The 14961-nt window shown below is 39.5% G+C and overlaps 1 protein-coding gene across 20 annotated transcripts in view; it reads left to right on the top strand.

Annotated features, from left to right (window-relative positions):
• Nucleotides 1-14961, top strand: part of MIA2 (MIA SH3 domain ER export factor 2) — a 100578-nt gene that overhangs the window by 30121 nt on the left and 55496 nt on the right. For all 20 annotated transcript variants that reach the window (XM_053593280.1, XM_053593277.1, XM_053593279.1 and 17 more), the window contains 3 exons: nucleotides 4203-4334; nucleotides 7672-7693; nucleotides 7795-7883. In XM_053593280.1, the coding sequence (XP_053449255.1) occupies nucleotides 4203-4334; nucleotides 7672-7693; nucleotides 7795-7883 (243 nt within the window). The remainder of the gene's footprint in view (nucleotides 1-4202; nucleotides 4335-7671; nucleotides 7694-7794; nucleotides 7884-14961) is intronic.

The following is a 14961-nucleotide window of genomic DNA, read 5'->3' as shown; positions in this document are numbered from 1 at the left end:
TGGGTCCTCCAATATTGTTTTTATCACTAATGTTTGGCTATTAGAGGTCCCTTGCATTTCCATATGAATTTTTGGAGTTTAATTTTAGGAATCTAAGAATGAATTTTAGAAATAAGCCTCTCCAGTTTTGCAAAAGCAGTTGGAATTTTGATAGGAATTGCATTAAGTCTGTAGATCAATTTGGGGAGTAATCCCACCTTGACAACACTAAATCTTTCAGTCCAGTCCATTTTATTTAGATTTTTCTTAATTTTTTCCACAATGTGTTGTAGTTTTCAGTGTATACTTCTTCTGTTAAATTTATTCCTCATCTCTTATTTTTGATGATATTGTGAATAGAAATGTTTTAAACTTCATTTTCAGGTTGCTTATTGTTGCATAGAAAAGCAACTGATTTTTCTATATTGATTTTTGTATCCTGCAATTTTGCTGAACTCGTTTATTAATTCTGATAGTTTTTTTCCTGGATTTTTTAGGATTTTCTGTATATAATAAGATTATATTGCCTTCAAGCAGAGTTTTACTTCTTCCTTGCCAGTCTGGAATGCCTTTTACTTCTTTTTCTAACCTAATTGCCCGAGCTAGAACCTTTAGTACAATGTTGAATAACTATGGATACTAGTGGACATCTGTATTCTTTATTTTAGAGGTAAAGCCTTCTTTCTTTTACCATGAAATATTTTAGCTTTGGGTTTTGCATAGATGTCTCTTGTCAGGTTGGGGAAATTCCTTTTTTTTTTTTTGCAGTTTCTGGCCGGAGCTGGGTTTGAACCCGCTACCTCCGGCATATGGGGTTGGCGCCCTACTCCTTTGAGCCACAGGTGCTGCTCAGGGAAATTCCTTTTGATCCTGGTTTGTCAAGTGTTTTGACCATAGAAGGGTGTTAGATTTTGTCAAATGCTTTTTCTGTATCTATTGAGATCAGATGGTCCTGTGCATTTTCTTTCTTTTCTTTTTTCTTTTTTCTGAGATAGCAACCTTGAACTCCTGAGCTCAAGTGATCTTCCTGCCTCAGTTGTATCATTCTGCCTCAATTTTTCTTTTTTCTGTAGAGACAGGATCTTGCTCTTGCTCTGACTGGTCTCGAACTCATGAGATTCCAGTGCTGGAATTACAGGCAGGAGCCACCGTGCCTTGGCTTTTTATCTTCTTCTTCTTCCTTTTTTTTTTTTTTTTTTTTATTGTTGGGGAAAATACACATTTTTTTTTGTTGTTGTTGTTGCTGTTTTAGCTGGCCAGGGCCGGGTTTGAACCTGCCACCTCCAGTATATGGGGCCGGCGCCCTACTGGAGGCAGGAAGATCCAACTGAGGCAGGAAGATCACTTGAGCCACAGGCACCACCATAAAGGAATCATTTGGAAATATTCCATAGCATTCTTTTCTTTTTTTTTCTTTTTTGCAGTTTTGGCCGGGGCTGGGTTTGAACCCGCCACCTCTGGTATATGGGGCCAGCGCCCTAGTCTATCATCTTCTTAATATGGTGTATATAAAGTTGATTTTTTTGTGTGTGTTAAACTAGCCTTGCATTCCGGGCTAAATCCCACTTGGTCATGGTATGTAGTCCTTTTTACATGTTGCTAATATTTTATTGAGGATTTTTTTGTCTGTAGTCTTAAGATACATTGATGTGTGGTTTTCTTTTATCATATGTATTTGTCTGGCTTCCAGGGTAAATACTGGCTTCACAGAATGAGTTCCGAAGTGTTTCCTCCTTTTCTGTTTTTGGGAAGAGTTTGAGAATTACTGGTGTTAATTTTATGTCTTGATGAGGTGTACCTTCATGGAACTTTGCATTATAATCAAGTGTTCTGAGGGCCTATACATTAACAGTCTATATTATGTTTTGTTTGCTGATACATAACATGTTTGACTTTAGATGAAAAATAATATAATCTTAGCATATGTTGTCAATTTGGATTAGTTGGTTTTTCATTAATTTGCTAATTAATTTTTTTAGAGACAGGGTCTCACTGCATTGGCCAGCTAGAATGCCATGGCTATTCATGGCCTACAGTAACCTCTAGCTCCTGGGCTCAAGTGACCCACCTCAGCCTCCTGTGTGCCAGGGACTACAGGCATGTACCACTGAGCTGGCTTTTTAGTTTATCTGTTTTCATTTTAAACAAATTTTTCGATTAGTTGATTTTTAAATTCTACTTGGTCTCAAAATCCTATACTACTCATGATTTGGGAATGGAATAGATTTTAAATGTTACAAATAATCGAGGCCATATTCTATGGAGGGTTGCCTGTTACTCCTAACATTTAGAACCAGTTTACCAGATCACATATAATTCTGTATTGCACTGTATTTGTTGATGTTTAATAAAGTTGATTATACCTTCTTCGATTTTGTGAGATAGGGCATTGTATTGTGTTTAAAACATAAGGTTGAAAAAGCCAGAATAATTAAGACCAGAGCAATGGATTTGGGATGAAATCTTTAGGCTCAGATTCTTTGCTTTTCCTCAGCCTACCAGATCCAAAGGTCAAAGCTTTAGATTTGAATTTATCAACTCCTTTAGACTAAAAGAATTGTTAATATGCTGTTGAGTCTAAGAAATATCACTATACTAGAGACAATTACATGTTTGATCTGAGAGATGCTTTTAGAATTGTCCTTTCTAGTTTAATGTCATGAAGAAATTACATTGATTATTGTTAGATTTTTTAAGATAGTGTGTGTCTTGGGTGTTGAATAACTTAGCTGAAAATAAGGTGCTTGGAGAATATGTAAACTCTGAAGAAAACTTTGCTCCTTAGTACTGTTTATTGAATGCCTCTTTTTTCCAGTGGAAAAATAAATACGTTTTCTTGGCTCAGCGCTCATTGCACAGTGGTTATGGTGCCAGCCACATGGCACCGAGGCTGACGGGTTCAAATCCAGCCTGGGCCATCAACAACAATGACGACAACAACAAGAACAAGAACAACAACATAGCTGGGCGTTGTGGCGAGCGCCTGTAGTCCCAGCTACTTGGGAGGCTGAGGCAAGAGAATCGCTTAAGCCCAGGAGTCTGAGGTTGCTGTGAGCTTTGATGCCACAGCACTCTACCCAGGGCGACATAGTGAGACTCTGTCTCAAGAAAAAAAAAAAAAGGTCAGATGAGTTTGGTACAGGTTAAAAAAACTCTAGTTAGCAGCTTAGAAGGCTGTACATATGGGGTGGCGCCTGTGGCTCAAAGGAGTAGGGCACAGCCCCATATGCTGGAGGTGGCGGGTTCAAACCCAGCCCTGGCCAAAAACTGCAAAAAAAAAAAAAAAAGGTGTACATATGGATTAAAGTTATAAAGACTATGGAGTGGACAATAACTGTTAAAGGGTGTTGGCAGAAAGGGAGATTTGCTGTAGAGGTTTGGGTTGAAACCTGGAAAAAAATCAAACCTGATTATACTTTAGATTGTTTTTAAAGAAGATACATTTTTTTTCTCTTGCCTTTCTTCTTTCTTTGTGATTGAGTAATATGTGGAGCTTGGCAACAAAGAACAGAATAACCCCATTGAATGAGGTTGAGTAATGAGCTGACCCAAAGAAAAGTGCAATAAACAGCAACTGTGAAGGCCTGAAGCTGTGTTATGCTGATGACCGGCAGGGAGAGAAGTAATGTGGAAAGGCTGAGGATGCAGGATCAGTTCTTTGAAGGAGAAATGATATAAATAGTGACCCTTTGTTGAGTACCTGTCCTGGATCTTCATACAGCATTAATCCTGTTACATACAAGAAAAGGGACTCCCAGAGGGCAGGGTGGAGGTTTTCAAATTCCAAATCCAAAGCTTTGTCTGTGGTTTTCAAAAAAAAAAAAAAATTTTTTTTTTAAGTTGCAGTTCAATTTTTTTTTCCTGTAGGGAAACTCTATTAGTATATTGGAATCAATATTCTCTGTAGATAAAACCTGAACTGGTTGAAATGAGGGTAAGAGCATCTCAACCCCAGGTCCTCCAGCTTCTTTCTTTGGCCGTCTCTTCTTTTCTCACCCTGGGACCTTCTGAGGCACCTCTGGAGGCTCCAGTTCGAAACTCATTGCGGTTCAGCGTAGGTCTCACTTTCTTCACTTGGACACAGCAGTTGAATGTTGCCAGGAAAATATGCTCTAATCAACACTTTTAATCTTAAGTGCAGTTTTTTTTTTTATTATTATAGCTGTGTACATTAATGCGATCTAAAGTGCAGTTTTAAGGACTTACTTTTCTTTTCTTTGAAGGTTGTGGCAATATTGCCTGAAGATATGAAACCAGGTCCTAATCCTTTTGGTTTTCCCTGGGAATTGGTGATATGTGCAACTATTGTTGGATTTTTTGCTAGTCTTTTTTTTGTGTGGAGAAGTTTTCAAATGGTAAGTAACTAACTCTGTATCAAGATAATGGTCCTGCTGTTTTGGGGTTGAACAAGCAATACAGGAAACATACTTATTACTTTAAGGAAACAAATTAGGTTATTCAGGTTAATGGGTGACTACTAGAAACCACATGTGAATTCAGAGAATTTTTTTAGTATAAAAGTTGTAAAGAATTTCTTTGAAAAAAAAAAAAGAATTTCTTTGCAGGCATATTGTACGCTGAAAATTCTTCCTTTATTTCTTCTTCATCTTTTGGTCTGTGTTTTAGCAGTTAGCTAAACATCTGTGAATGTATCAACTAAATTAGAATCAAAAACACTGTCACTTAAGTTAGATAGAACCTCCCTCATTTCACCCCCCTGCTTCCTTGTACTATTGGTAACCCTGCTGTGGATACTGTGTAGATTAGTCCTCTGCCTTAAAAAACATTTTTTTTTTTTTTAGACAGAGCCTCAAGCTGTCACCCTGGGTAGAGTGCTGTGACATCACAGCTCACAGCAACCTCCAACTCCCAGGCTCAAGCGATTCTCCCACCTCTGCCTCCCAAGTAGCTGGGATTACAGGCGCCTGCCACAACGCCCAGCTATTTTTTGGTTGCAGCCATCATTGTTTGGCGGGCCCAGGCTGGATTCGAACCCGCCAGTTCAAGTGTACGTGGCTGGCGCCTTAGCCGCTTGAGCCACAGGCGCCGAGCCTTAAAACACATTTTTTTTGGGGGAGAGTCATACCTACATTTATTCTTCAAAACTATAGTATATTATTTTACTTGGACTCATGCCATATGTCATCTTTTGGAACTTCTTTTACTTCATTCTGTATTGTTAAAATCCATGTTTTTGAATGAGGCTGTAATTTCTCCCATTTTTGACCGCTCTATAGAATATTTTATTATGAGAATATACTATAGTATACTTATGACTTTGGGCGTTTGGATTGTTTCTAGGCTTTTCTACTTCAGTGTTGCTCTGTACATCCTTATACATGTGTCCTTTTTGTAAGAGTTTCTCTTGGAAAAAATATGTAGATGTGATTTTACTAGGATACCAGATGTGTGGAGGTTCAGTTTTTAAAAGGTAGTGTCAAATTCTTTTCTAACTTGTCTGTATCAATTTTTACACCTACTAACTGTAGTTAGTACAAGAGATCCAAGAGACCCATTTGATCCCTGTGCTAATACTTCCGGTCGAAATTCCTAATTTTTGCTGTTTGGATGGATGTAAAATTATATTTTATCATAGTCTTTATTATCTTTTTTTTTTTTTTTTTTTTGAGACAGAGTCTTACTATGTCACCCTGGGCAGTCACAGCTCACAGCAACCTCAAACTCTTGGGCTTAAGTGATTCTCTTGCCTCAGCCTCCCAAGTAGCTGGGACTACAGGCCCTTGTCACACACCAGGCTATTTTTTGTTGCAGTTGTAATTGTTGTTTAGCTGGCCCGGGCTGGGTTTGAACCCTCCAGCCTCAGTGTATGTGGCTGGCGCTATAACCACTGTGCTATAATCACCGCGCCTGGAATCTTTTTTTTTTTCTTTTTTTTGAGACAGAGTTTCACTTTGTTGCCCTTGGTAGAATGTTGTGGCCTTATAGCTCACAGCAACCTCATATTTTTGGGCTCAAGCAATTCTCCTGCCTCAGCCTCCCTCCTGAGTAGGTAGGACTACAGGCCCCAGCCACAATGCTCAGCTATTTTTAGAGATGCCAGTCTTGCTCTGGCTCAGGCTGGTCTAGAACCTGTGAGCTCAGGCAGTCCACCAGCCTCGGCCTCCCACAGTGCTAGGATTATAGGTGTGAGTCACCACACCTGGCCCTCCTTTGGAATCTTTTAATAAGAGAATTTCTTTTTGAGACAAGGTCTTGTTATGTTGCCCATGTTGGAGTGCAGTGGCTTTTCATAGACTGAATTGTAGCATGCCATAGACTTGAACTCATAGACTTAAGTGATCCTTCTGCCTTAGCCTCCTGAGTAGCTGAGACTGTAGGCCTGTGCCACCGTGCCTGGCTCCATCTTTTTTTAATTCTAGGAACTTTCTTCTGCATTTTAATTTTTTTTTTCATTTAGGAGTATCTTTTTTTTTTTTTTTGAGACAGAGAATCACCTTGTTGCCCTGGGTAGAGTGCCATGGCGTCACAGCTCACAGCAACCTCAAACTCTTGGGCTTAAGGGATTCTGTTGGCTCAGCCTCCCAAGTAGCTGGGACTACAGGTGCCTATCAGAACGCCCGGCTATTTTTTGATTGTTGTTTGGCAGGCCGGGGCTGGATTCGAACCCACCCTCTCTGGTGTATGTGGCTGGCACCCTAGCCTCTGAGCTACAGGTGCCGAGCCAGGACTATCATTTTCATAGGTTGGCCCTTTTACTTTTTTTTTTTTTTGTAGAGACAGAGTCTCACTTTATCACCCTCGGTAGAGTGCCGTGGCATCACATAGTGCACAGCAACTTCCAACTCCTAGGCATAGGCAATTCTCTTGCCTCAGCCTCCCAGGCAGCTGGGACTACAGGCGCCTGCCATAATGGCTGGTTATTTTTTTGTTGCAGCCTGGCCAGGGCCGGGTTTGAACCCACCACCTTCTGTATATGGGGCCGGTGCCCTACCCACTGAGCCACAGGCGTCGCTCTTCTGTTACCTTTTGATAGAGTTCCTTAATCTGATGTTTTAGTTCATTGATTTATCCTTCATCCATACCCATTCTACTATACCAATGCTTTGTGTTTTAAGTTTTCTTTTTTAATTTTATCTCTGTACATGGTCTGTAGGTGATTTAAGCCCTCATTTCTTCTCTTCTTGGTTATGTTACCTCAGCTTTAAAACCGATCCTCTTACAAGTGGATTTTTACCTCATTATTTGCAAAGGAGAAGTTAAAGAAGCAGAGGTTCTGACGACTCAAGAAACAATAAACCAAGCCTTTCCTGTTTGTTGAGTAGTCGGTTCAGATCTGTAGTCCTGTGGTAACATTTCTTAGGCTGTTTTATTTTGGAGATCAGGATTATGGGGAGATTATAGTAGGAGCTTTTTGAAATAGTTTGTTTTAGGTCAGATATGTTTGGAGAACAATGGCCTAAATGAAATTAAATGGGTGTATTTATAGTAAACTTATTTCTGAGCCTTTAATATGCTAATAATTTGCTTTAATATGCAATTCTAATCTTCAGTAGGGAGGTTTTTAACAGTGTTTTTTTCATTGAAAATAACATTTTTGGATAACTTGCATTTATATTACACTAAGGCAGTAAGAAACCCATTATTTTTAACTTGGCAGTACAAGTTAAGTAAATTAGATTTACTTGAACGTGTATTTGTTTTAATGCAATTTTTGTTAAAAATTTGTTTCAGGTTAGAAGCTGGCTTTATGTGGGTAAGCTCTTTTTTTTTTCTACTTTAGATCTCATCATTGTATGTAATCTTAAAACTTATAATAAATAATTAACTCATGATATTAATGACTTATTTTTTTAGGTAGAGAGAAAAAGCTTGCTACAGAGCTTTCTGGGCTAATTGAAGAAAAATGTAAACTACTTGAAAAATTTAGCCTTGTTCAAAAAGAGGTAAGACATTGTTGAACATAATGTTCATGGTAGGGTCAGAAAACTTCATGCTTGTCAATGTAGGCACTTTGTGTGTACCTGTAAGGCTGTCAGTGCTTTGTTTGCATTAATGGTGTCTCAGTTGTGGTTTCACTTTCTTTCCCAGACTAATTAGTTTGAGCATATTTTCATATTGACTGTTTGGGTAGCATATCTTTTTGGTGAAATCGCCTTTTCAGGTCTTTTTCACATTTGCAAAAGTATGGCTATCTTTTGGATATGTAGGGTTTTTTTTCTGTATTTTCCTTTGTCAGATATTAGATATTGCAAAAAAACTTTTTATTTCAAATGGTGTCTTGGTAAGCAGAAGTTCTTAATTTAAACATGGTCTACTTTGCCAATCTTTTCTTTATAATGACTGCTTTTTTAATGATGGCTATTTTTTGTTGCAGTTTGGCCGGGGCTGGGTTTGAACCCGCCACCCTCAGTATATGGGGCCGGTGCCCTGCCCACTGAGCCACAGGCGCTGCCTGCTTTTTTTTCTTTCTTAGGAAATTTTTGCTTATCCTAGGGTAAGAAGATACTCTTCTGTGTTATCTTTTAGAAAGTTTTACTTTTCTCATTTGGTCTTTGTGTTAGTTTGTCAGGACTGCTTTAAGAAAATACTGCAGACTGGGTTGCTTAAACAACAGAAATTTCTTTTCTCACAGTGGAGGTTAGGCATTTAAGATCAAGGTGTTGGCAGGTGTGGTTTCTTCTGAGGCCTCTCTCTTTGCCTGGCAGATGGCTGCCTTTTAGCTGGGTTCTCACATGGTCTTTTCTCTGTTCACATCTCTGGTGTCTCTCTCTGTCCAAATTTTCTTTTTATGAGGACTCAGTGAGTTTGAATTAGGGTCCACCCTAACAGTTTTATTTTAACTTAATCAGCTGTTTAAAGGCCCTGTCTCCAAATACAGTAATGAGGTATTAGGGGTTAGAGCTTTTACATGTGAGTTGTGGGGGACACAATTCAGTCCATAACAGTCTTTGATCGATCTGTAATTGAGTCTGCGATGGTGTAACTGGGGCATGTGTATCAAGATTCAATTTTTTTTTTTTTTTTGTAGAGACAGAGTCTCACTTTATGGCCCTTGGTAGAGCGCCGTGGCCCCACACAGCTCACAGCAACCTCCAACTCCTGGGCCCAAGCGATTCTCCTGCCCCAGCCTCCCGAGCAGCTGGGACCACAGGCACCCGCCACAACGCCCGGCTATTTTTTGGTTGCAGTTTGGCCGGGGCCGGGCTTGAACCCACCACCCTCGGCATATGGGGCCGGCGCCCTACCGACTGAGCCACAGGCGCCGCCCAAGATTCAGTTTTTTTTAATATGGGTATTGAATTACCCAGTATACATACCATTTATTAAAAGACCATCATCTTAAACTGAGTGACTGAACATATGTGTCTGTTTCTGTACTATCTTCTGTTCTGTTGGTCTTTTTGTTTTTTTGTGCCAATCCCATTATTTTATTATTTAGTGTAGTTTTAAAACAAGTTTAGTATCTGACAGTGTAAACCTCCAGGTTTTTGGTTCAAGATTGTCTTGGCTATCTTGATGCTTTTCCTGTTCATATAAATTTTAAATCAGTTTATCAGTTTACATACATGTATGTGTACATACATGTACACAGCCTGCCAGGTGTTTGATTGAATATATAGATCATTTGGATAGAATTGACATTGTTACAATGTTGAGTTTTTAATCTATGGACTGTGGTAACATTGCCCTATGTCATTTAAACATTCTCTTGCTATTGTTTTGTATGCTTTTGTGTTACGGTGTTTTCGTAAATTTATTCCCAGGTATCTGATTTTTTTTTTTTTTTTAAACTAAAGGCAGTCCCCGAGTTACAAATATCTGACTTATGTACAACTCACACTTAGGAACAGAGGTTCTTGGGTACAAACATGTGACTCATGTAGGACTCACACTTACGCACAGGGGCTATTATAGGAATAGGTAAATGGACCTGTTCCGACTTACATTCAGATTTACCTTAAGAACAAATGTACGGGACATGTCTTGTTTATAACCTGGGGATTGCCTGTATTTTAAATGGTATAGATTTTTTTTTTTTTTTTTAGAGACAGAGTCTCACTTTATGGCCCTCTGCAGAGTGCCGTGGCCTCACACAGCTCACAGCAACCTCCAACTCCTGGGCTTAAGCGATTCTCTTGCCTCAGCCTCCCGAGTAGCTGGGACTACAGGCGCCTGCCACAACACCCGGCTATTTTTTGGTTGCAGTTTGGCTGGGGCCGGGTTTGAACCCGCCACCCTCGGTATATGGGGCCGGCGCCTTACCGACTGAGCCACAGGCGCTGCCCTTAAATGGTATAGATTTTTTTTAATCGCTTTATAGGGATATAATTACTTGCCCTATAACTCATACATTTAAAGTGTGTTAATGAATAGCTTTTCGTGTGTTCACTGAGTTGTATATCCTTCACAGCAATCAAATTTTGAATATTTTCTTTTTTTTTGAGATAGAGTCTAACTATGTCACTCTGGGTAGAGTGCCCGAGGCATCACAGCTCACAGAAATCTCAAACTCTTGGGCTCAAGTGATTCTCTTGGCTCAGCTTCCCTAGTAGCTAGGATTACAAACACCCACCACAATGTCCGGCTGTTTCTTTGTTGCAGTTGTCATTATTGTTTAGCTGGCTTGGGCTGGGCTTGAACCTGCCAGACTCAGTGCATGTGGCTGGTGCCCTATCCGTTGTGCTACGGGTGTCAAGCCAAATTTTGAATTATTTTTTTTGTTTAATATTGTATATTTTATTCCTTAATATTAACAGGTTAAGAATGAAAAATTTTACCAAATACTGATTTATAGGTAACATTTTTAAGTGGCACACAAAAAGTTAAGTTTCACAAAGAATGATATTCAGGGATCTATTTTAATGCAATTTTAATCCTTATTTCAACCTAACTGCAATAGTAATTTGATAACGTACATACATACAAAACCCATATTTCTTGAATTATAAAAGAGTTTCCATGGGACTATAAGTCACATCCATCCCTCTAAATCCTAATTCTCTATTGGTAAAATTTTACCCAGTATTTTTCTTTGCATGTGGCCCTCTTCTGAGCCAATTAAACAGATTTTTGTTTCATTTTGCTTTATGCTCAAATTTTGGATGTTTTCATTACCCCAACAAAGAAACCCTGAATATTTTAGCCATCACCCTTTCTCAGTCCTCCCTGACCCCCCATCAAAATCCTGGATGATTTACCTACTTTCTGTTTATTTAGATTTGCTTATTCTGGGCATTTCACATAAATGGAATCATTTATTTATTTATTTGTTTTTGAGATAGAGCCTCAAGCCTAGGTAGAGTGCTGTGGCATCACAGTTCACAGCAACCTCAAACTCTTGGGCTCAAGCGATTCTCCTGCCTCCGCCTCCCAAGTAGCTGGGATTACAATGCCCGGCTATTTTTTGGTTGCAGCCATCATTGTTGTTTGGCGGGCCCAGGCTGGATTCGAACCCGCCAGCTCAGGTCTATGTGGCTGGCACCTTAGCTGCTTGAGCCACAGGCGCTGAGCCATGAATGGAATCATTTAATGACTGTTTTTTTCACTTAGCTTAATGCTGAACACAGACACAACAATTCTAGTTCTTCACCAAAGCACTTTTTTCATTCATTTGTAGCATTTGTCAGTACTTACTCTTCTTTTGCCAAATAATGTTACATATCAGATTTGGATGGAATTTGTATTATTTTCGTTTTTGGTATTATACATCTTGCTGTTAATTTGATGCCTGACAATTAAGTTCATGAACTTGCCACCATGTGCTTATGTTTGCAGCACTGTACAGACAGCTTGGTAAGATTTCATAACCTTGGCATATAGGTGTCTCACAGTTGTGTTCATGTCAGTGTGTGATGGTATCTTGCTGAGGGGTGTGCATTATTGCTGTTGTGTTTTTTTTTTTTTTTTTTTGAGACACACCCTCAAGCTGTTGCCCTGGGTAGAGTGCTGTGGCATTACAGCTCACAGCAACCTCCAGCTCCTGGGCTCAAGCGATTTTCCTGCCTCCGCCTCCCAAGTAGCTGATACTACAGGCACTCGTCACAACGCCAGGCTATTTTTTGGTTGCAGCTGTCATTGTTGTTTGGCGGGCCAGGGCTGGATTCAAACCTGCCAGTTGAAGTGTATGTGGCTGGCGCCTTAGTGGCTTGAGCTACAGGCGCTGAGCCTGCTGTTGTGTGTTTTTTTGTTTTTTTTTTTTTTTGAGATAGTCTCACTTTGTCACCCTCGATAGAGTGCTATGGCATTACAGCTCACAGCAACATCAAACTTTTGAGCTTAAGTGATTTTCTTGCCTCAGCCTCCCAAGTAGCTGGGATTATAGGCTCTCACCACAAAGCCCAGCTATTTTTAGAGACAGGGTCTTGCTATTTCTCAGGCTGGTCTTGAACCTGTGAGCTCAGGCAGTCCATCTGCCTCAGACTCCCAGAATGCTAAGGTTATAGGTGTGGGCCACCATGCCTGGCCTTACCTTAAACCATTTTGAATTAATTTTTGTATATGGCGCGAAGTAGGTCCAGCTTCATTCTTTTGCATGTGGATGTGTAGTTGTTTTAATACCTGTTGCTGAAAAGATTCTTCTTTCCCCACCGAATTGTTGTGGCAACACAGACTACTTTTTTTTTTTTTTTTTGTAGAGACAGTTTCACTTTATTGCCCTTGGTAGAGTCCCGTGGCGTCACATAGCTCACAGCAACCTCTAACGCCTGGGCATAGGCGATTCTCTTGCCTCAGCCTCCCGAGTAGCTGGGACTACAGGTGCCCGCCACAATACCCAGCTATTTTTTTGTTGCAGTTTGGCCAGGCCAGGTTTGAACCCGCCACCCTCGGTATATGGGGTCGGTGCCCTCCTACTGAGCCACAGGCACCGCCCACAGACTACGTTTTGTCTGTTACAGAATTTGTAAATGAAATCATACTCTTTTGTGTCTGGCTGTTTAGTCAGCATATTTTTAGGTTCACTGTGTTGCCTGTATTTGTACTTTTCTTTTTCCTGCTAAGTAAATTTGCATCGTATTATATACTGCAATCTGTCCATTTACTTCTTCAGTGGCTATTTACATCACTTTACTATTATGAATAAAGTTGTGAATATTCTTTTTTTTGTGAGACAGAGGCTCACTTTGTTGCCCTCAGTAGAGTATCAGTTCACAGCAACCTCAAACTCTTGGGCATAAGCGATTCTTGTCTCAGCCTCCCAAGTAGCGTAGACTACATGTGCCCACCACAACGCTGGGCTATTTTTCAGAGAGAAGATCTTGCTCTGGCTCTGGCTCAGGCTGGTCTTGAACTTGTGAGCTCAGGCAATCTACCCGCGATGGCCTCCCAGAGTGCTAGGATGACAGGTGTGAGCCACTGCACCAGGTCTAAGTTGTGAATATTCTTCAAGGTTTTTTTTTTGTGGGTGTGAGTTTTCACTTCTTGTCAGTAAATACTTGATATTGGAATTGGTGGGCCATTAGGGCAGGTGTATTTTAACTTTATTTACTTTTTAGCTATGTTACTATGATTGGTCTAGGTGTGGTTTCTTCTGTTTATCCTCCTTGGAATTCATGATACTTCTAGAATCTGTAGCTTAATGTTCCTAATTAGTTTTGGGATGTTCTTGATTGTTACTTTTGAGTTATTATTTTTGCTTCCTTTTTCTTTCTGAGACTTTAAATACATATATTTAAATTTTTTATTGTATCTCATATATCCTTACGTTCTTTCCTTGATTTTCCACCCTTTTGGGGCTACAGTTCTGCCTAGATATACATGTGTTCTTCTGATCTATCTTCCATTTTTACTGATTGTTTTCGTTTATGTCTAGTCATCTTTTAAACCATCTGTTTGAGATCTTAATTTCATGTATTCTCATTTCAGTTCTGTAGCTGCAGTACAGCTAATTTTCTTCTCTTTCTCTAGTTCCATTTTTTTTAGTTCTTTTTACATATTATGCTTACTTATTTTAATGTTTGAGAACTTCATTATCTTCATATCTAGTAGTGTATTTCTGTTGCTTATTTTTTCTCTTGGTTTTCAGTGAAGTCATGTCTTATTGAATGTCAGTGGTAGAAAAAAAATTGTAGAGATGATTTTAAAGCTGTGGGTGATGTAATTTTTCTTTAATGAGGAGATTTACTGTTGCTATTTATAGTCACCTAGGCTATGGACATTAGAAATCTTAGATAACTTTATTTGAGTTTCTTTTTTAAAAAATAAATTTTATGTGTATATTTAAGATATACAGCATAATAGTATAAGATACATGTATGGTAAAATAGTTAGTATAGTGAAAGAAATTAACATCTAACAGTTAGCCATCCCTTAACCAAGAAGAGCTATAATATGTTCATTTACCAAAAATACTGAATACAGTATATTGTTACTAACTATAGTCCTCATGTTGTATGTTAGATGTTTTTAGGGACCAGGCATAGTGACTCCCACCTGTAATCCTAGCACTCTGGGAAGCAGAGGTGGGTTGATTGCCTGGAGCTCAGGAGTTTGAGACCAGCCTGAGCAAGAGCAAGACCCCGTCTCTAAAAATAGTCGAGTGTTGTGGCGGGCGCTTGTAGTCCGAGCCACTTGGGAGGCTGAGGCAAGAGCATTGCTTGAGCCTAAGAGCTTGAGTTTACTGTGAGCTATGATGCTGCAGCACTCTACTGGGGGGCAACAAAGTGAGGTTCTGTCTCAAAAAAAAAAAAAATCTTTTTATTTATCCATCCTTTGTGTTTGCTACTTTGTATCTTTTGACCTGCATTTTCCCATTTTCTCTTTTCCAACCACTGTTTTACTCTCTTAGCCACAAGTGATCCTCCTACCTTGGCCTCCCAAAGTGCTAAAATTATAGGCATGAGCCACTACACCAGTCCTTGCCAACTCTTACAGCATTATGTAGATTGTTATTCTTTAGCTTTTAAAGATTCTGTATTCCCTACTTGCTTTATTTGCTCTGTGGTATGAATTTAAAGTGAAAATTTCTGATGGCCCATTGCTATAAATTTCTCTTTAAGGGCTAGGCTTAAGGAAGAGGTTTAC

This window comes from Nycticebus coucang, chromosome 6, assembly GCF_027406575.1.
Source record: "Nycticebus coucang isolate mNycCou1 chromosome 6, mNycCou1.pri, whole genome shotgun sequence".
Lineage (NCBI taxonomy): Eukaryota > Metazoa > Chordata > Mammalia > Primates > Lorisidae > Nycticebus > Nycticebus coucang.
The sequence above is the reverse complement of the archived record's forward strand: the minus strand, read 5'-3'. Positions and strand labels throughout refer to the sequence as shown.